The 21,619-nt window shown below is 46.7% G+C and overlaps 1 protein-coding gene across 2 annotated transcripts in view; it reads right to left on the reverse strand.

Annotated features, from left to right (window-relative positions):
* Srebf2 (sterol regulatory element binding transcription factor 2) overlaps window positions 1-21,619 on the reverse strand; it is a 58,670-nt gene that overhangs the window by 26,644 nt on the left and 10,407 nt on the right. For both annotated transcript variants that reach the window (XM_021646492.2, XM_060388955.1), the window contains exons 2-7: window positions 9,161-9,592; window positions 8,025-8,206; window positions 5,371-5,517; window positions 3,187-3,408; window positions 1,313-1,427; window positions 978-1,159 (exon numbers count right to left, since the gene is read on the reverse strand). In XM_021646492.2, coding sequence (XP_021502167.1) covers window positions 978-1,159; window positions 1,313-1,427; window positions 3,187-3,408; window positions 5,371-5,517; window positions 8,025-8,206; window positions 9,161-9,592 — 1,280 coding nt within the window. The remainder of the gene's footprint in view (window positions 1-977; window positions 1,160-1,312; window positions 1,428-3,186; window positions 3,409-5,370; window positions 5,518-8,024; window positions 8,207-9,160; window positions 9,593-21,619) is intronic.

Consider the following 21,619-nt stretch of genomic DNA (forward strand, 5'->3'; position numbering starts at 1 on the left):
AAAGAAAGAAAGCATGCACAGAGCCCTGGGCATGGCCCCTCAGCAGCACATACATCAAAGGCACTGGCAATGCCTGCGGTCCCAGCACTCGGTAGGTACAGTCAGAAAGATCAGGGGGTCAAGGTTATTTTAACTGCATAGCAACTTCTAGGCAATATGATGACCTTCAAACCAACAAAACCATATGCTAGCATGAAACCATATGCTTCTGGAGTTAGAGCCTCAATGTCAAGATGGATCAAGAGTCTCCAAAGGTTCCGGGAAAGTCACTGCACTTAGGGCCTCTTCTAACTAATTCCATTAAAACTTCAATTGCCATGGGCTTTTTTGTTCAGGGGCCATTTAAGAGCCTTTGGTTTGTGGAATGCTGTTAGATTGCAAATTGTAGTTGTTTCCGGAAAGAGTACCCAGAGGCGGCCTCGCTCTAAACTGGCAGAGCAGCCTCAGAAAGTGGTCTTGCCAGGCCCATTATGGGCAGGGAAAGTAATGGAGCGCATCCAGCTGCTCCCAGAGCCCACCGCCTGACAGCTGCTCTGTGTCCTCATTCAAGAGCTGGCACTCATCCCTCTATGATGGGGTCTGTGTCCTCATCCAGAGTCAGTTTGTCCCTTTTTGGATGTTTTTTTTTTTTTTTTAAAGATGGTCTTGCTAAGTAGCTCAGGCCTGCTTGAAACTCAAGATCCAACTTGCCTCAGCCTCCCCCTTTTTTACAACCTCTCTCTCTTTTTGTTTTGTTTTAAGATAGGGTTTCTGTGTAGCCTAGTCTGTCCTGGATTTGCTTTGTAGACCAGGCTGGCCTTGAACTCACAGAGCTCTGGTTGGCCTCTGTCTCCCTGAGTGCTAGGATTACAGGTGTGTGCCACCTCGCCCAGTTGGCCTCCCCCATTTTAACCACTGGACCCATCATCTCTCTGTAGCCACTATTTCTTTCTGGAAAACAAGAGAATCTGAGGGTGAAAAATTTCAAAAGCTCCTACCTTCGCATCATCTAGCAGAGGACTTCCTGGCTCAGAGTCAATGGAATAGGGGGAGAAGCCAGCTTGGGACCCAGAGTCAGAGGCCGGGGGAGACATCAGGAGGACATTCTGATTAAAGTCATCAATCTTCAAGTCCACATCATTGTCCACCAGACTGCCTAAGTCGATGCCCTTCAGGAGCTCTGCAAAGAAAATCCCCCCTAGGAAACTATCCATTTTTACCAAGTCCCACATGGGCAGGGCCTCATACACGTTTGGGTCCCTGCTAGTGCCCATCATAGGACTTCTCCAAACAACTGTGAGGCCTGACAGCCCTTACTCAATGGCAGACTTACTGTTCTTTTGATTTGCCAGCTTCAGCACCATGTTCTCCTGACGCAGCTTGTGATTGACTTGCTGCAAGTATTTGATGTAATCAATGGCCTTCCTGAGGACACCAGACTTGTGCATCTGGAAAGGCAGGCAGATGAAACACAGTTAAAGCTGTGCAAGCTGGAGCAATGAGAGCAGATCCCCAGACCTCATGAGAGGGGAGAACAGCATTGAACTCTGATTCGAATGCTGGTAATCTGGACAAAACTCGCCCTAATGCTGAACCCCTTTCCTATTTTTTTTTTTTTTTTTTGTTTGGTGGGGTGATGGCAGTACTAGGGACTGGACCAAGGGTCTGGCACAATCTAGCTCTACATGAGCTAAATCGTAACCCTCCCTCTAATCCTTAGCATGTAAATAATGATAGCATGTAAACTATAGGCTGGTAGTAAGGTCTTCATGAGACAATACATGTTACGAGTTTAGCCTTGAGCCTGGCATATAATTGACATAAATAAATATATGGCTATATTAATTCTTACAATAATATAGCATAAAAACAAACTTTAAGGAAAACAATGGCAAACAAGCAAGATAGCATTGAAGGCTGTGTGTAGTGATATATACCTTTAATCCAGTACAAGGCAGAGGCAGGCAGATGTTTGAGTTCAAATCCTGCCTGCTCTTCATCGAGAGTTCCAGGCCAGTCAGGGCTAATGAGACCCAGGCTAATAAACACACAAACAAAACTAGTATTGTGCTGGAAATGTAGTTTAGTGATGGAGTGGTTACTCAGAAGTATGAAACCATGGTATTCATCTCTGGTACTACCACAAAAACCCAGAGCATTTCTAGATAGCTATTGTAAATAACTATATATTATATATATACATACATATTTTTTTAAACTTAAGATTTATACCTATACCCTTGTAAACTATAAGACTACAGTTTAAAGGACTTCCTTTTAAAATAGAGTTGTTGTTTTAAGTAAACAGAACCCTCCCGTTTCTCACGAGACACAGTCATTGAAAAAACTATGTATAAAAAATTAATTTCCTCTGCTTTGCTCTTAGACAAGAGTAAGCCAGTCACAGTGGCACATGCCTGTAATTCCAGCACTCAGGGAGGCAGAAACAGGTGGATCGCTATAAGTTTAAGGCCAGCCAGGTCTACAAAGTACACAGAGAAATCCTGTCTCGCGGGGAGCGCCAGTCTCCACTCCGGCTTCTCCCCCTAAAAGGAACACGTCTAAAAATATGTCAAGAATGTTCTCAGTTGCCTACAAGGTACATAGTCTCCTATGCTGGGCACTAGGTAAGATGCTGTATCTCCTCTAAGAGCGAGTGTCAGAGCAGAGCACCCTCTCACACTGGGTGTCATAGTCACAGCACAGCACAGGGGCGTCGAAGCCACCAGAAGGCGGCCACATCATCAGCTCTCAAATTCCACTTACGCTAGGTGATAATTTGCACTTATTTATCAAAGATTTCCTTTTATTTTATATGTATGGGTATTTTGCCTGCTTTCATGTGTGCCTGGTGCTTGAGGAGATACAAAGAGGGCACAGGATCCCCAGAACAGGTCCCCTGAAGAGCAGCACTTGCTCTCAATTCCTCAGCTACTTCACTCATTCACTCATGAAACTGACTGTTAGCCCTGACTGGCCTAGAATGTGCAATCCTCCTGCCTTATCTCCTGAATGCCAGGATTATCAACATATGCTAGCATACCTGGGCAGTATTTTGTAATCCTGTCAAACACCAAGATACTTCATGAAAAGGGTACCCTGAACTCATTTTCATGTCCACTCAGCCTAAGCCTGAATCTTCCCTAATTCCATGACGAAGACAGAGGAGACACTGGGGCACAAATCAACAGTGATCTAGGCACTTACCTTGGCATCTGTTCCCATGACCAAGTCCTTCAGCTCTATGATTTTGTCATTGATAGAGGACCGGTATCGTTTTTCAATGATATTGTGTGTTGTCCGCCTCTCTCCTTCTTTGGGGGGCTCGAGCTGCTTTACGCCCCCAGGCACTTGCTTAATGGGAACTTTCTCTTGTCCCATCATTACAGGCATTGTGGTCAGAATAGTCCCGTTGCTGCCCACCAGGGTCTAGAACAAGGGCAGAATTACCCCTTTATTAGTTTAAATACGGTAACTCCACAGCGACACAGAGCGGCTTGCTACCACGGATGGGGCATCACACGGTAGTCCTTCGTGTCTTCTGATTCCCTCCTCGGCTAGGAAGGCCAGGGCCCGAAAGACCTCAAGAGCTACGGCACACCAGCTTCTATCTTCCCTCTCAGGATCACCGTCAGTAAACTACCACCAAAAGGTTAGTGCAGCCTTCACTTCTGACCTGGGGTTGCTAGGAAAACGCTGTCAAACGTCAGCCACTCTGAACACACGCACATATAAACTACATTAGCCAGACCCAGAGACAACTTCTTCTGAGTGGGTGATGCCTTTTTTTCCCCCCTCTTCTCAAATGACAAGCAAATCCCTACATTTCTCTGTATGGTCTGACCACCAGGGAGTACGACGGTGACACTCATGTTTTCACTCAGAGCTCTTCTCTCCACTAGTCAAGTCCAGCACAGAGCTCCTGTCCCTATTTCTACTTTCCTCTGCTTCTTTTTACTAACTTTTGTTCTTTTCTTCTTCAACAAATGCCTTCAGTATCCAAATGGTCAATAAGCAGACAAAACCCTGCTCTACTTTATTAGAATTAGAAATAATCAAGTAGGCTGCTCGTGCTGGCACACGCCTTAAATCCCAGCACTGGGGGGACAGAGACAGGTGGATCTTTGTAAGTTCCAAGCCATCCAGGGAAACATAGTGAGACACTATCTCAAAAAGTCAGGCACCATGGTATGATGATACTATACTCCAGCCCTCAGAGGGTCACACAGGAAGATTCTGAGCTTGAAGTTGACCTGGGCTACACTGGGAGACCTTATACAGAAGCAAATAAACAGGGCTGAGGAAACGGCTCCGCAGTCAAGAGCATTGGCTACTCTTCCAGAGGACCCAGGTTAATTCCCAGTACCCACATGGGAGCTCACAACTGCCGGTAAGTCTAGTTTCAGGGGATCTCACACCCTCACACAGATATACATGCAGGCAAAACACCAATGCACATAAAAACAAACAAACGAATCTATAATTTACACATAACACATAATATTTTTAGAACTGTGATGACATTTTCCGTGAGTGGAACATGTAGCAACCGAGTCAAAACGAAGACACTTCACCATACTGAATGTCCCTTATCTTCTGCCCTGTAATCCTGCTGCCAACCACTACAGCTTTGCTTCATCTTGAGCCCATTACTAATGGAATTACCAGCATGTACTCCTCAAACAGGCTTCTTTTGTTCTCTATCACTTTGAGGTTTGGCCAGATTGCCTTCTGCATCAATCACCTCTTTTCTTATTGTTGGGAACACTTTCATCCTACAGGTGTACTGTGAATTCTTTGTTCTCCTATGGATGGACATTTAGATTGTTTCTAGTTCTTGACTAGTTCCAAGGTTGCCTATGTAGTTGAGGATGACCTTGAACTTCTGAGCTTCCCATTTCCACCCCCCCAGTTTGGGCGTTACAGTCATGTGACACTGTGCCCTGTTTTTGTGTTGCTGGGGACTGAACCCAGAGCCTAAAGCATGCTAGGCAAGGACTCCATTAACTGGCTACATCTCCACCCCTAGTTCTTGGTTTTGATGAATGAAGCTAATGCTTTGAAATTTAAATAAATAATCTTTTAATCAAAGGAGCTGGAATCCTATAACTGAAGGATGGTGCTCTCCTTGTCTTTCTTGACATCTCAGCCTGTCTGGTGGCCCTACAGTCCTTTATAAGTCAAACCTCCAAGGCAACAATGGAACCTAAAAGACAATGGTTCTGTGTGGAGCTGTTGCCCAGCAGCAGGATTCATCTTTTCCAGCCCCTTACAATATCCCAAGACTTCATATAATATACTCCGACAACACTGCTTCAAGGGAAGAAGCAAAACTAAAAGTGGAGTGGGCTTTAGGAACCCTGACGTGAGGGAAAGAGAAGCAGCTCTTACTGGTACTTGAAGAGCGGCCGTCTGGATGGGGGTGGTGAGGGCGGTGAGGGCCGGGTTCTGGACTGCAGCCATAACAGGGCTGCCATCTGTTTTCAGCGTGGTCAAAACAAGGGAATCTGTCTTAATGATTTGAGGCTGAACCAGGACCTACCAGAAAGACAAGAAGTAGCATTATTTTTGTATCTTTTTCATTTGTTTCTTGTTGCAAAGGCTCACCACAAAAGAATAAGAAAACATTTTCATGAAACTGAAAACAACAAACAAACAAAGAACAAAAAGGAAATCCCCTACAGACATTTCTTTCCCAAAGTTGGCTAGTTAGTGCAGCCTGCATCCGGTGTTGAAGAAGAGGGAGGGACAGCTAGCGAGAGTTTTAGGGCTTCCAGGACAGCAATGCGACTGTGTGGCAGCAACAGAGCAAGCATGGGTCACAACAGAAAGCTGAGAGAGAGCTAGCTTTGCACAGATTCAGGAGCCATGAACATGGGTAAGAAGTAAAAATGAGACACGCAGGTTTTATTTGTTTTTAAGATCAGTTAATTTGGGGCCATCGGGAAGGCTCAACAGTGAAGAGGCCTGCAGCCCAGCTTGATGATCTGAGTCTGACCCCCAGGACTCACAGGGTGGAAGGAGAAAACCAACTTCTGAAAGTTGTCTTCTGACCCCCACACGTGTGCACCTACCCACCCACATATACATGCACGCAAAATAAAAACCTTAAAATGTAATAAAAAAGACTCACTTGTTGGTAAGAAAATATAAGTAAGCTCATATGCCATATTGCATGTGTGAGGTGAATGCACACATCTGTGCAGAGACACAGACCTATCTGAGCATAGAAAGGCCAGAGCAGGACATCAAGCTTTACTGCCTCTCTTAGTGAACTAAAAGCTTCCATCCTGGCTATCAGCCTTTCAGTGGACTGGCAGGCCAGTGAGCTCTCAGGATCTGCTTATCTCCCCTTCCCAAGGCTGGGTTTACAGGCACAAGCAACCATGTCCAACTTTTACATGGGTGCTGGGGATTCAAGCACAGGTTCTGATAGATGTGGTGGAGCACTTTTAATCCCAGCACTCGGGAGGCACAGGCAGATGGATGGATCTCTGTGAGTTTGAGACCAGCTTTGTCTACAGACTGAGTTCCAGAGCAGCCAGGGCTAAAAAGAGAGATACCAAATCAAAAACTAAACCAAATCAAACAAAAGAAAAAAACAGAAATTAAACATAGGTCCTTTTGCTTACAGAGCAAGCAATCTTACACTCCAAGCCATCTCCCTAGCCCCCTAAAAATAATACGGATTTACCTCTCCTGTCCCCTCATGTAAAACAGGGAAAACAAAATTAAGAAAGATGGGGGGGGGGGGTTCTGATGCTTGCATTTTGATGTTAATTACTGGCCCTCAAGATCTGGTTACTGCCAGATTCAGTTGTCCTTGTCCTGTAAACCTGCCTAAGACATTATACCTGATTGGTTGATTAAAAGGCTTAAAAGCTGGGCAGGGCAGAATGGGGTAGGCATGGCTAAGGTTCCCAAGCTTTGGGTTCAGGAGAATCACAGGAAAAAAAAAGACAAGAAAGGAAGAGGTTGGAGAGATGGCTCAGAGGTTAAGAGCACTGTCTGTTCTTCCAAAGGTCCTGAGTACAATTCCCAGCAACCACATGGTGGCTCACAACCATTTATAATAAGATCTGGTGCCCTCTTCTGGCTTGCAGGTTGTTACATGCAGAAAGAACATTATACACATAGTAAATAAATAATTAAAAGAAAGAAAGAAAGAAAGAAAGAAAGAAAGAAAGAAAGAAAGAAAGAAGGAAGGAGGACACCAGGATGGGTTAGTGTGGAGAAGAAGCCACATTGGCCAGGAGGAAGGATTCCAATGATGGTGTAGAAAGGCCCAGATGAAGAATACAAGCAAATATTTATAAGACTGTAGGTGGAAAGTAGCCCAGGTAAGAATGGTTAAGGCAGATGGCATTGGATGGGGCCTAAGAGGTGGATGGTGAAGTTACGGAGATAGTGTGGGCAGAATTATCTGCCTAGCCCAAGGTGTTTTAAGGCAATTATAAAATCTAACAGATGTCTATGTCTTATTAATTGTGACAGCAGGTTAAATAATACCTCCATAATAATTATAGGGCAAATAATAAAAAATATTTAGCCCAATGTCATTTTTATAAACAACAACGGGAAGGTCATCTGTGAGAGCCTTACTTTAGCATGTTTCTCTCTAGTTTTGTCGTAGGAAGAGGGGCAAGGGGCAATGCACGTGCCAAAACTCAGCTGTAGAGTTCAGAGGGCAGCTTGTAAGAGCTGGTTCTTCCTTCCACTATGTGGCCTGAGTTCGGGTTTCTAAGCTCTGTAACGAGTGCCTATGTGTGCAGAGCCATCTGGTTAGCCCTCTTTCCAGGCTTATATAAAGACGTGTCAACAGTCACCGTAGCAGCCTTTTCCAAGGATGCCAAAGCATACATACGGTGAGGCTCGGTCAGACCTCTGCATGACACTCACGGCTGTATCCTGGTGTCCAGGTTCCCTTCTTAGCCCTCCCAGCTGTTCTGTGTGTACCCTCGAAGACCCTTCTTAGCAGGCAAAAGTCTCCAGGAGGACTACTCGAGTCCCCCTCTAGTACCTCGAGTCCTTTCCAAGCCACCTACCGGGACCTGCTGCACCTGGGGGGCAGCGACCGTCTGCACGGTGGCCGGGGCGAGGGTCTGCAGCGTGCCATTGGCCGTTTGCGTCAACACCCGCTGGGCCTGTACCGTCTGCACCTGCTGCTGGATGGTAACCGGCTGCACCTGGGAGGACGTCACCAGGCTTTGCACTTGAGGCTGCAGGACTTTGGGGAAGAGGAGACGAGAGTTACACGGCTGAGGGATGCACAGTGCCACTGCAGCTGCAGCGCGACTTGAAGATGGAGTATCTCCTAATGACTTCGGCTTCCCACCTGCTGCTCAAGAAGATGCACACAGCCATTTACAAGCTGGTTTAGAGACTAGGAACATCCCATAAGGACTGCATCAATATCTGATGGAATGAGTACAAATTGTTTTATTACTCTGGGTGCTGGAAGGAGTGTAAGGGACGCTCTTTGGCAAATGGCTACACCGCAATGGAGTTAATAGATGCTGAGAATCAACAACCCCCTGGAGCCTCATTGCTTCCCATCCTTTCTAGATGGAAATCTGCTCTGGGATCATGGTCTCTGCTTTCTTCCTCCTCCTCCTCCACCAAAGTCTCAAAACCCACTGGAAAATCATGTGTGTCTTCAAATTGAGAGCAGTACTAAACCTGCCCAGGGCTCCCCACTGTCACAGGATGTAGCACATCACAGGAAGAAAAAGTACTTTAGCAGCTCATTCACTCAACATATACCGCCCGCCTGCCATGAGGGTTGCTATTTAGAGAGGTAGCACCTATTTTAAAAATGGTATTTATCTCCACAGTGCTTGCTTAGCAGTTATCTGCTGAGGGAGCAGTCCTCATCTGTGGATGCCCAGATCTGGCAGCTAACCATGTAAGTTTCGGACCTAATTTTATTGAAGACTCCACTGCTAGTCATCTGGATAAGCCTGCCTCTACCATGTTTGGACTCGGAAGTAGGTCTAACAGACAATAAGGTTTTTGAAGAAGGAGACATGTTCCTGCACCATTCTGCCAATGATCAGGAACTTGTCCTGGCGAGACCACACTGAAATTTTTTATCATGCTCAGAGAGGATAGATCTGCAGTGTCTGTCTGCACACTGGCACAGAGGCTGTGGCCGCAACCCACCCCCTGACTTCTGAGTCACCTTGAAAGCTGGTTGCTGCATTCTGGTATATCAAAGGCTGCTGGATGATCCTCGTCTGTGGAGCCGTGCTGAATGTTGGGGTGATCATTACCGTCTGCTGCTGCAGCTGAGCTGGAGGCTGGGGCTGGGGCTGAGGTCGGGGCTGGAGAACAGGGGTTGTCCTTGGTGGGGTAGGAGAGACTTTGACCTGTAGGGCTGGAGCCTGAGGGGAGGCAGCTGAGGGAGAGAAGGTAGATAATGGGACCTGACTGAATGACCGCTGTACTGCGGGGTCTGTGGCTCCGCCACTGCTGCCTCGGCCACTGCTGCTGCCGCCGCTGCTGCCACCACTGCCGCTGCCACTGCCGCGACCTCCAGGAAAGGAGCTACACAGCTGCTCTGAAAACAAGTCAGGGAACTCTCCCACTTGATTGCTGACGAACTGTAGCATCTCTGTGAACAAAAGAAGAGTAATTTTATTGCTACCCAAAATTTTTGGTTTTTGTCTTTTTGACACAGGGTCTTCCTATGTAGACTTGGCTGGCCTAGAACTCAAAACAATCCTGTTTCAGTCTCCCAAGCTCTGGGATCACAGGCAAGTGCCACTGCAACAGGCTGATGAAACACAAACATCTTTATTCTGTACTTTTCTGACTCCTATGGATTTGTATGTAGTTTCTGGGCAGAGAAAAGTAAGCCTATTGCCTAGAGTCTAGCATCCTTGACCAACCAACAGGTGAATTGAGAGCCAACCTGTGCTGGGAAACTGAACTCAGGGCCTGGTGCATGCTACGCAAGTGTTCTATCACTGGGCTCTATCTTTAGCTTCCCAAATACTAACTTTTAAACTTGATGAAGAAATCGATTCATTGGTGTTTGGGGGTGACACTCAGCATTTATATAAATGTACAAGACTCTGGGTTCCATTCCTGGCATTCCTGGCAATATAATACAAAACAAGAAAATAGAGGGCATGAAAATCTAGTGTCTTGTCTTTTCTGAGATAGGCTTTCCTCTAGCCTTGGTTGGCCTAGAAATTGCATCACTCCTGCCTCTGCCACCAGAGAGCTGACATTACAGGTGTTAAGTCACCACGTCCAGCTCGCCAATGACTTTGCCAAGACTATAGCAGAAACGGATTGGGATGGGCCTACACAACCCACCCTACGGCAGGGGGTGGGTCGGCACCGCTGTAAAGCTTTGAGTACGGTGGCCTTTGGCCATGAGGGCCCCTCCAGTCTCCGCACTGCTCCTGGTGGCGATGCTGGAGCTATGACGACCTGTCGCTGTGCCAGGACTCTATTTCTTCCTGACCCTTTCCTCAATAGGCGCATGGTCTGGTCATCTCTCCAACCACGCCACATACCTGGGTTTCACTGGTAACACAGGTAGTCCAAGGCCTGGCGGCACATGCCCATAATTCCAGCACTAAGCCGGCTGAGGCAGGAGCTAAGCTCATGAGTCTGAGGCCAGCAGAGGATACATTCAGCAGTTAAGTTGTCAAGAACTTTTAAGGAGAAGGATGGTAAGAGCGTATGTAGCCCTGGAAATAACTAGAACCTGGTAACACAAACTGTCAGCACACAGGATGAGGTACAGTTTTCTTCCATATCATTTCATTTACCACAGAGCCCTGCCTGAAGGCCGAGGCGTAGCAGTGAGCCATGCACCAGATTCTATGCTTTTCAGAGCCCTTGTGGACCTCCAGCTGTGTCCTTTCCCTCGGGTTTCAAAGAAGTCTGTGGGAGCAAGATGAGCCCACTTGGAAACCACGTTCCCCTTTCCAGCTCTTTTCTAAGTGTCTGGATCCCAGGAGTCCCTGGCCCTCAAAGCCTCAAGCCTTCAAAGGCTTAGCTCCACTCCACCTACTCCATGACACCCTTGTTTCTCGAGGACGCTTCCTGTGCCAAGGGCTGCTCCTTACAAGGCGCAGCTCTGCGCTTCCCTTCACTGCTCACTTCTTTCCTTTCATAACTACATGTACCCATGAAGTTAGTGATTGTTCGTGAAAATCACCAATCCCTCTCTCCAAACTCCCTCTGCCCTTGATGCTCTCACTCCAAACAATCCACTGCAACCAAAACAGCACCATGCCTGGCAAGAGGACTCAGTGGGAAGAGACACTTCCACCCAGCCTGATGACCGGAGCTTGATTCCCAGAGTCCACAGGGTGGAAACAAAGAACTGGCTCTCACAAGGTGGCCTCTGGCCTCCACCCATGAGCCATGCAGTGTACACCCACACACAAAGTAACAAATGTAAATCACAATAACGAAAAGATAAAAGCAGCCGCCCAAACCAAGAAGTGCCCCCTCCAGATCTCTCCCAGAGAGCCCCTTCCGAGTCTTTGGAGGTGGGAGGGCTGGGGGATGTCTGAGGAAGGAGAGTCTAGGTGTGGTCAAAATGGAGGAAGTGGAGCTCAGCCTATCGGTTGCAGCACTGTAAGTACTCAGGCAGTCCAACCATCCAGGCAAGACTGTCCACCAAGCGTGAGTACTTACGGACACGTCATCACTCTGCTGTGTGGGAGGGAGAGGTGGCAGACGCCGCCACAGATATGCAACCCTGTCAACTAAGGCCAATTCCTTGTACACGGTTTCACTAAGAGCTGTCCTTACTCTCTGAACAAAACATGAACGAAATGCCGATCTAGTGCTTGTACAGCAGAACATGAGATTATAGAAAACTTTAGGAAAATCTACATCACAGCTCAATCTGGGGGTAGGCACACAGGCTCTGGTGCTGTGCGGGCCTGGGTCTCAGGAGAGCAGCCCAAGAGCTGTGAGGACGGACAAATCACTTGCCATGCTCGGTTTCCTCCCACAGGAGGCTGTCTGAGAAACAAACACGCACTTGATTCTTTGCTCTGAGGGTAAGTAAGAGCATTTATGCAAAGCGCCTGCAAGTGGCAGGCCTCTATAAAGCCCCCTTGGAGCACACAGACACTTGGGCCCAAGCGCTCTCAAAAACCCTTTGCGAACATACAGGCTGGTGTGCAAAGGTCTCAAGGTTTTAGTTCACAACACAGGTTACGAGGGTGTAGGCAGATGGAATTGAACTGCTGCTTCTGCTGTTTTTTTTTTGTCTTAAAGTAAAATCCCTTGTAATTCTCACAGAGCAACTCTCCAGTGAAGCCATCTGCAGACAGCTGGGCAGCAGGCCCTAACCAAGTGATAAGGAAAGATGAGCATTTGTGGGAAGGCGCTCCACACAGAGACACGAGAGGGACCCCGGTGAGCTGAGGTGCAGGCTCCAGGAACTGTCATGCTCTTTAACTCCACGCTCTGAAGTGTGGGAGCACTGTAATGCCTCCTCACTGTTCCCTGCTCCCTGCTTTGTGTCAGGCGATTACCCGGGCTCTCATTTCCACAGAGAGCCATGAAACCTGGAAAAGTGAGGCCTAGGACAAGGCTTTATGAAGCTTTGAAAAAGGAGTTCGTGTTCCAGCTGCAGTTCACAGAGCACAGGGGCAAAGAGGCTCCTGAGAACTGGATCGGCACACCCAGGCTCCCCTCACTCCCTCTACAGCATTTCTCCAGCCTTGGCTGTCCCTAGACTTCAAAGCTAAGTTCCTCGGGGCACCGAGAAACAACATGTGGGCTCTGTCTCTTTAAAAGCAAGGAAACAGAACTAGGGTCACTGCGAAGTTTCATGTCTCAATGAGACACAAGCTCACGATCACTCTATGGAGCTTATGACCTAGAGGCAACATCAATTACCCTGGCTGGCTTAGCCAGGATCGGCTAGTACACATCAAACAGTCCTCAGGCAGAGCGGGCAGGGCAACTCAGCCACTGAGCCATCACTCCAAGTTCCCATCAGGTTCCTACTGATTAGGAATAAATCCAAAGCTCCCAGATAGAGTAGCAACGCCTTCAAATGACATAGTTGGCTAATAGTCCATCAGGGGTTTGTTATCTAGGCCTGAGAGGCGAGGGAAGAAATCGCCCACAGAGGTCACTATTCTTTGTTGTTGTGAGGGGCGGGGCGGAGGAAGAGTTAGGACAGGTTTTAATACATCACTTACCACGTAGCTTGGAGTTTACCATGTTGCCAAAGAGCTGGCCTCCTCAGAGCTGAGGTTAGTGTGCGTGACCACACACAGCAAAGTCACATGGGTATTTTGCCTGCATGTGTCTGAGTACTATGCAGTGCTCAGAGGACAGAAGGGGGCGCTGGATCCCCTGGAGTTAGACTGTTACTAGCTGCAATGTGGAGACTGGAAACTAGACATGGGTCCTCTGCAAGCTCTCCAGCCCCACTGTTTGTTTTTCTAATACGTATTTTATTACTTCTTTGAGGCTTTCATACAATGTTATTCTTATATTTTATATTCATTATGAATGTTGCATTAGATAATATTATGTTTTATTTACCTGGGGGGTAGTTTATGCATACCAGGGCATATAAGTACAGGCAAGGGGCAACTTTTAGCAGTCAGTTTTCTCTTCTTACCATGTAGGCTCTAGTGACAGAACTCAGGTCATCAGCCTTGGTGACAACTGCCTTTACCTGCTGAGACATCGTGCCAGTCCTAGACAATGTTTTAAATCATGCAAGGAATGTATTCATTATAGACAAATTTAGAAAACAGACCGTATGGCGGCAGCACACGCCTTTAACCCCAGTGCCCAGGAAGCAGAGACAGGCGGAGGCCAGGATGGTCTACAGAGTTCCCGGTCAGCTAGGGCTACACAGAGAAACACTGTCTTGAAAAACAAACAAAACAAAAACAACACAAAAAAGGGGGGAGAAGGAGGAGGAAGAAGACGACGAAGAGAAAGAGGAGTCCTGGCTCGGTGCATGAGAGTGCTTGCTCTGTGAGCCTGAAGACCAGAGTTCAAATCCCTGGCACTCACATAAATAGCTGGGCATGACAGTGTGTTCTTTAACCCCAGAACTAAGAGGTAAAGACACAGAACTTGGCCCCAAGCTCCATACAGGAAGACATGACCCTGCTCTGGCTTCCACACAACAAACAGCACATTCACATGCATACACTACTAGGAGCAAAAACACACAAGAAACCTAGAACAATTTTTTTTTCTTTCTTCTTTTTTTTAATTTTTTGTTTTTCAAGACCGGTTTCTCTGTATAGCCCTGGCTGTCCTGGAACTTAGGCTGTAGACCAGGCAGTCCTCAAACTCACAGAGATACTCCTGCCTCTGACTCCAGAGTGCTGGGATTAAAGGTGTGTACCACCACTGCCCAACAGATTAAAATTAATTTGGTTTTTCAAGACATTGTCTCACTATATAGCCCTGTCTGTCCTGAACTCGCTTTGTTGACTAGGCTGCTCAGAGATTCACCTGTCTCTGTGTCCCAAGCACTGGGTTTAAAGATGTACGCTACCACCACCTGGCTCTAGAGCAATTGTTTCCCTCCCTCCCTCCCTCCCTTCCTTCTTTCCTTCCTTCCTTTCTATCTCTCTTTCTTGAGACAGGGTTTCTCTGTGTGGCCTTAGCTGTCCTGAACTCACTCTGTAAACCAGGCTGTCCTCACAGAGTGCCACCACGCCCAGCTTCCAGAGCTATTCTCAATGTGGTCTCCTGGTTGCTTTCTATCAGCCTCTCTTCCTTCTTTCCCAGACACCCAGAAGGTATCTCTGCAGCTCTAGGAAAAAAAGAAGTGAACAGAGAACAAAGTCTGGGGTTCTTTAGTCCCCAGAGCATAAGACCAGAGACAATTCTAACAGTCTCATCTAGGAGAGCTATTTTTAACACCATTTTCAATGGTTTTTCTTCTCTGCCACAAGTTCAACCTGAAATGGCCAGGCATTTTACCATTCCACTCCACACCTTGCTCTGAATTCAATTACTCTTCTTTTGGATAGTAATCAGCTTTGAGAATCTGGTACACTTGCCTTTCAGATCAGATAGATGCCCTGGAACTAGAGTCACATATGGATGTTAGCTGCCATGTGCTGCAGGGAACCGACCTCAAGTCCTCTACAGAACTGCTGAGCCAACTCTCCAGCTCCAAACCAAAGGTTATGTTTCTTCAATATAACCTTCAAAGTTTCCTACCAATTGTTCTGACTCTTTCTTTCAAAGAATTATTTATGAACATGCTTGTGTGTGCTTGTGTCTGTCTGTCTAACTTATGTGGGTGCTCAAGGGCACCAGTCAGAGTTCCTTGAGCTCAACAGTTACAGGTGGCTGTGAGCCCACCCACTGTGGGTGCGGGGAACTGAATTTTGGTCCTCTGGAGGAGCGGTAAGTACTCTTTAGCTTCCGAGCCATTTCTCTAGGCACAGAGTCTCCAACTCTTAATGGGTTCTTTCACTTCCCACTCACTAGAATTTCCCATCTATCCTTGAAAGCTCCCTCCTTCCCTTTCTGCACAAGCTTGTGGGTGGAGATTCATTCTCAGAATAAGACTGCCATGCCCTGACCCTTCTGCTTTAGATCACCTTCATTCTTTCTCCAAGCTCTGCTTCATCATTCTACGTCAAAACTATGTACTGGCTCGTACCAAGAACTCTCCACCTCACATCCACTTATCTGCTAGCTCTGGCACACCGGGCTTCTTTTAGAAGAACACAGACTAGGGATTTAGCTTAGTGGTAGAGCAGCTGACTAACAACACAGAGAGTGCCAGGTTCTACAAACAAGACCCAAGAGCATTCAAGGGGCCGAGGCAAGAGTGTCAAAACAGCCCGGGACATGCAGCAAGGCTGTGTGAAAAACAACGAAGGCTGGAGAGATGCGTCAGTGCTTAAGAGCACACACAGCTCTTTCAGGGTGCTGCCTGGGCTTGATTCCCAGCACCTACCTGGCAGGCGGCTCATAAGCTGCAACTCCAGTCTCAGGGGACTCGATGCCTCCTCTGGCCTCCGGGTACCAGGCATGCACACGGTGCACAGGCCTACATGCAGTATATTTACATGCATGCAAAACACTCATCACATAAAATAAATCTCATTTAAAAGTCAAAAGAAATAAAGAAATAAAGCAGGATGGCCCAGTGACTAAAGAAGTCTGTCAGCAAGCCTGATGCCCCGAGCCGATCCTTGGAATATGGATGGTGGGAGAGAACTGACTCTAGCAGGTTGTACTGTGACCTCCATGGCTCCCCGACCCCAAATAAATAGGCAAACAATTTAAAGAAAAAGCCATTACACTATTCATGTCTAAAAGTAAAATTTATTTTCTAATTTTCTAGTTAGAAATCATGTTCATGTTTTGTTTAAATGTATCAAAGGTAATTACAACTGGCCAAATTATTTTTATGTGGATAACATAATAGAGGCAACTGACAGCTGCTCCCCCATCTTTATTTGGTGTGTGCAGGGTATTGAGATAGGGTCCCATGTATCCCAGGCTAGTCTTGAACTCCCTATGTACTGAAGACGGCACTGAACTCCTGATTCTCCTGCCCCACCTCCTAAATACCAACATTACAAACATGTGTCACCACGCCTGGCTTCCAACTATTTATTTATTGTTTGTTTGTTTGTTTTTGTCTGCTTTTGCTTTTTTCTCTTTTGTGTCTCTGTTAATGTACCCAGCTGTCCTAGAGCCCGCTCTGTAGACCAGGCTGCCCTTGAAACTCAGAGCTCCCCCTGCCTCTGCCTCCTGAGTGCTAGTATTAAAGGCATGCATCACCATACCTGGTTCATAAACATGTCTTATATTTTTCACTTTTATGAATCACAACTTTGGAGGAAGATGTAATACAGACCTGGGGTGACAATAAAGATGAAAAGAAAGTGTGTTAGAAGGCACGGAGGAAATGACCCACACATCGCTCTCAGTGACAATGGAAGAGGTCTGGGGAAGGAGCTCAGTGAATTCTTGGGTTCTATCTTCAGCCCCATAAAAACCAACAAACAAAATCTCCCACAATGCTAACTAAAGAACATCAGTCTTAGGTACGCATGTGTGGAACTGACTCACCAAGGAAAACAGGAAAGAGATATCCTTGCCTGGTCCGTTGTGCATTTTTTTCTAGGTATACTTTCCTACCCATCTTATTCTCTAAAAGTGACCAGATACTCCTGCCACAGCAGTCTTAGCCCCTGCTGCTTTAATAAAGAGCAAGCCAGTGAAGACACGCATGGAATAAACATGAACCGAGATCCTACTACATGTCAAACACAAAAAAACACGCCTCCACGAGGCAGCCTCTAGTGTTAAAAGCCCGTGCAAACGCCTGTGCGTGCTGGACACAAAGCACGGGAATTGTAAAGTCGGGTCGGTCGCCTGAAAAGACACTGCCTTTTCCCTGCCGTTACTCTGCCTGTGTTAGGAGTTGGTACGCGTTTATTAGTAAAGTGCAAACGTTGTTGTTGATGGTGAGTTTTTTTCTGGAAAACAGTGTTGCCGCTGTTATGCTCCTTTTAATGCCTTGTTAGGCACTTTCATACACAGTGTTATATAACCCTCAAAATCACCCCACAAGCAAGGCATTTTACATACTGCCTTGCTTTTAAGTGCTTAAATGTGGAGTTGATGGTGCCTAAGAAAACAAGTTCAAGTCCAGAGAGGAGTTCTGCACACAGTCCCAGGCGCATAAACGAGAAGACAGACAGGAGTGGGAGCCTTTCATGGGGTGCCCTATGCCCCACAAGGCACACTAGTGCAGAAGCTATTCCCATAAATGTACAGACTGTGGTTTCCTTCAAGAACTTTACCACTATCACCGCGCCGTCTCACCGTAGCTGGATTCTAGAATGTTTCAATAGAGCCCCTACCCATGCAAGAACCCTACCCAGACACTCCAGTTCTTAGCTAAGGTGGCTGGTATCCCATGTTTCAAAGGCTATCCCCAGGATGTTCCAGTTATTTCTTTGAAACGTCTGAACTCTGAATACACAGTCGTGGAGACACGGCTCTGGGTTGATTAGTAACTCTAGTAACAAAAACAGCACATGACAGCACCCATTGGGCGCTTCACGGATGTCCTCACGTAATCTCTACAACATTTTGAGGTAGGTGCTATTATCATCCACTTCTCAGGTGAGAAATCGAGGCACAAGTGGTTAAGTGACTTGGCTAGGGGTCACATATCAGACGTTTACATTACGATTCATAACTAGCGAAATTACAGTTATGAAGTAGCCAATGAAAGTACCCTGGCCAGCATCACACACAACTGGCAGGTAGTGGAGCTGGGATTTGAAATCAAGCTCATAGTCACTGCACACTTTGGGTCCATTATCACTCGGATCTCACCAGACCAAGCCTAGCAGCAGGCGGACAGGGCGGACACTCAGTGAGGGCTTCTTTCATGAGTGAGCAAGAGTGAACACCCAAGCTTGGGAAGGAAAGGATGTGTCATCTAAGCCTTTCCTGTTTCTCCTGGCTCACTATTTGCACCCACTCTGGTGTTTCATGGTTCTCTCTTTTACTCTCTTGAAACAGCAGACTAAAGTTGAGCAAGATGCTCAAGGAGCTGATCCTACATGATTCTGTGCTGGAAAAGGGCCTCATGTTTCACAATGACAGGTGACCCACTGACAACCAAGTCAGGAACAAACCCCTTCGCCTGGATTGTGCTCTTGGGAGGCAGAGTGCACAAAGCAAAGGACCTCAACCTTTATTAGTACTAAAACCATTAGATGCAAATGTAAGACACCAAGAATCCATTCACCAGCACACTCTCAAATTTCTCCAAAGCTAAGGCCAAGAATACTTGGAAAGCAGGCTATTGAGTTAAAGACAAATATCCATTTGGTACTTGTCTAGGATATTTACCATGTGTTAGACAGCCTGGACGACCTTAAGGGCCTTGTGTGAGATCCAGTAACAGAGCAAGGGCAAAAGTACTGACCTGGGCATGGTGGCCTACAACTGTAATCTCAACAGATAGGCTATGATAGGACGATAGCTGAAGACTAGCCAAGAATACAAAGAGAAACCTCATATCTCAGAAGAGATAAAAATAATAAGGAAAACAAGATCTAAAGAGAAAGGAAAGAAAGAACTGTTCTTCGCCCCTCAACCTCACGGAAATGCTGGCTGTGTCACTCAGTGACAGGCATGTGTAAGGCCCTGGATTCAGTCCCCAGCATTCAGGAGACTGAAATACGGGGGCTGTGAATTTGAGGCCAGTCTGCTGCACCAACACTGTCTAAAAAGGGGAAGGAGGAGGAAGGGCACAGTGCGGGGGTAGCTTGATGGTGACAGAGGTAGAATACTTGCCTAACGTGTTCAAGAAAATCTCAGGGAGGACAGAAACCCGGCCAGATCCACAGACTTCAAGGAAAACCAGACAAATGCCTCAAAAATGAAAGGATGGAGCCATTCTGGGAGATTGAAAGCTAAACCCGGGATAAAGGGGGTTTAAGAGCTAAAAAGATGGAAGAATGTTCAAGGAAAAGGAAATAGTTTGAGGGAAAATAAAAAACAAAACAACAAAAATCACAGCATCAGAAAATGTCCTGATGCTTATAGAGCTCAGGGAACAAAAGAGGGATGGAATGGACAGAGCTGCCTATGGAAATGTGAAAGGCCTTAGTGTCATTATCACAGAGCAGAAGCATAATAGACAGCTGCCATTTTTGTTTCATTTGCCCACCATCGTCAGTATCCCCCACGAGCACCCTGACCTTCCTCTAGAGAAAGCCCACCAGGCACGTCTTAACAAGGCCACCTCAAGTCAACGCTAAGGCAGTCTTCTATCAGGGAAAGGCCCAGGAAAGTAGACAGCAGATCATCAGATGGCGGGGTCGGCGGGGTCCTAAGAAGGCTGTTGTTTACGCTAACCCTGACTGGACTCTGGCGCTGCTGAACCTCTCTGGATTTGAGCCCACTTCCCAAGCCCAGCCTTCTAGCTTCTCTAGTCAGTATACATACTACCCTCCTCAAACAAACCCTGACTTTCAGTTCAGGCTAGTCAGATAAACAATACACTGGGGCTGGAGAGATGGCTCAGAGGTTAAGAATACTCGCTGTTCTTCCAAAGGCCCTGAGTTCAGTTCCCAGCAACCACATGGTGGCTCATAACCATCTTTAGTAAGATCTGGTGTGCAGGCAGAATGTTGTATAGATAAGAAATAAATCTTAAAAAAAAAAAAAAAAAAAAGAATACACCGAAGCAAATAACCTGCCCCAAACCAGTTGAGAAGGTAACAGTTTATTAAGAATGGATCTGCTAACCCCCACTTCGCAACTCGGCCCAAGTGCCAAAGTCCCTGAGTCCTAGTGCCTCAAACATCTGGAGTTCTTCCTGTGATGGTTCCTATTACACTTTTTCCTTGTGAACATTGGGATGTAAGCTTGTACTCTCTGAGTACAGCAATGAAAAAGAAAAAAAAAAAAAAACCTCCCTGAGAATAGGGGCTGTTTCTTTAATTTCAAACACCCTCTAGCATTGGGCTATGACTATATGGTATTCATTCATTACAACTCTGCCAAAGAAAAGGCTTCTAGACAATCAGCCTTCCTATATCAGGACATCTCCCACTCTATTCCCACAGAGCAAGGCAGAGGATGGATGGCACACTCTGCTTAGCACAGAAAACCCTGGATACATCCTTTTTTCTCATACAGAGCCCTTACGTATGAAAATGCAGGTAGAAGTCAAGCATTGACCCTGAAAGACAAATGCTACCAGGAAGACCTTTGCCACACGTAAGGTGCATAGGAATGCTAGCACTCAGGAGACAGCTTACTTCCCTGCAGTGGTGGGATGGCTGGAGGCAGGGCTAGGCAGAAGCGAGTTCAACAATGCAGCTGCCCACCTGGTTTGGCAGCTCAGAATTTCATCACCATCCAAACCAGACCCTGAACCCAATAGACCTGTTCCCAGGCCAGATGAAAGGATAAGATTGTGAGGGACATCGGTGACTCCCAAGGCTAAAGGGCAGCCTTCCAGCCTGTGAGTTCCCAGACACTGGGAGGCTAGTTTCTAAGCAGGACTTCCCTAGGAAGTTTTACCAAGAGGGCCACGCTACAGCCTCTGAAATATCCCATCATGTGAAAATGTTTAACCCTTGAGTCTTGTGGAGGAAACTGAACAGCTCATACAGCACTCTGGCTGCTCTGTGTCCCACCCACTGTACTCACAAAAGCCCTTTCAAAAGACATTCTAAAACTGTTCTCAGAAACGCCCTTGGTCCTACAGTCAACTCAAACTGAAGTTCATTCAATTCCTTTTTTTCTTGATAGAGCAAAGAAAAAGACTATTAGTTCCTGCCCCCTCCAAATACGTGCTTTAGCTCACTTCATGTTCAAGTACCCAAGATATAGATATCCCAAACCCCACCCTGCTCATTAAAGGAACACACAGAAGAGCCAGGGGAGCCAGGGCAAATTGTTTCAGTGCCCAGGGATTAAGCACATGTCCACCAAAGGTAGGGAATCTAGCATCTCTCTAGTTCTGAATTCCATCACACTCCCTTGCACCTGAGGTTCAGAAGCCTGTTTACATCAGACAAGAGGCCACCAACACTGCTTACTAATTGTGTTGCTTGGGCCTCAGAGCCTAAGGAACTGGAGAAAGGATTAAAAACAAAACCATGTTAGGAGAAAAGAC

The sequence above is a fragment of the Meriones unguiculatus genome, chromosome 8 (assembly GCF_030254825.1).
Source record: "Meriones unguiculatus strain TT.TT164.6M chromosome 8, Bangor_MerUng_6.1, whole genome shotgun sequence".
Classification (NCBI taxonomy): domain Eukaryota; kingdom Metazoa; phylum Chordata; class Mammalia; order Rodentia; family Muridae; genus Meriones; species Meriones unguiculatus.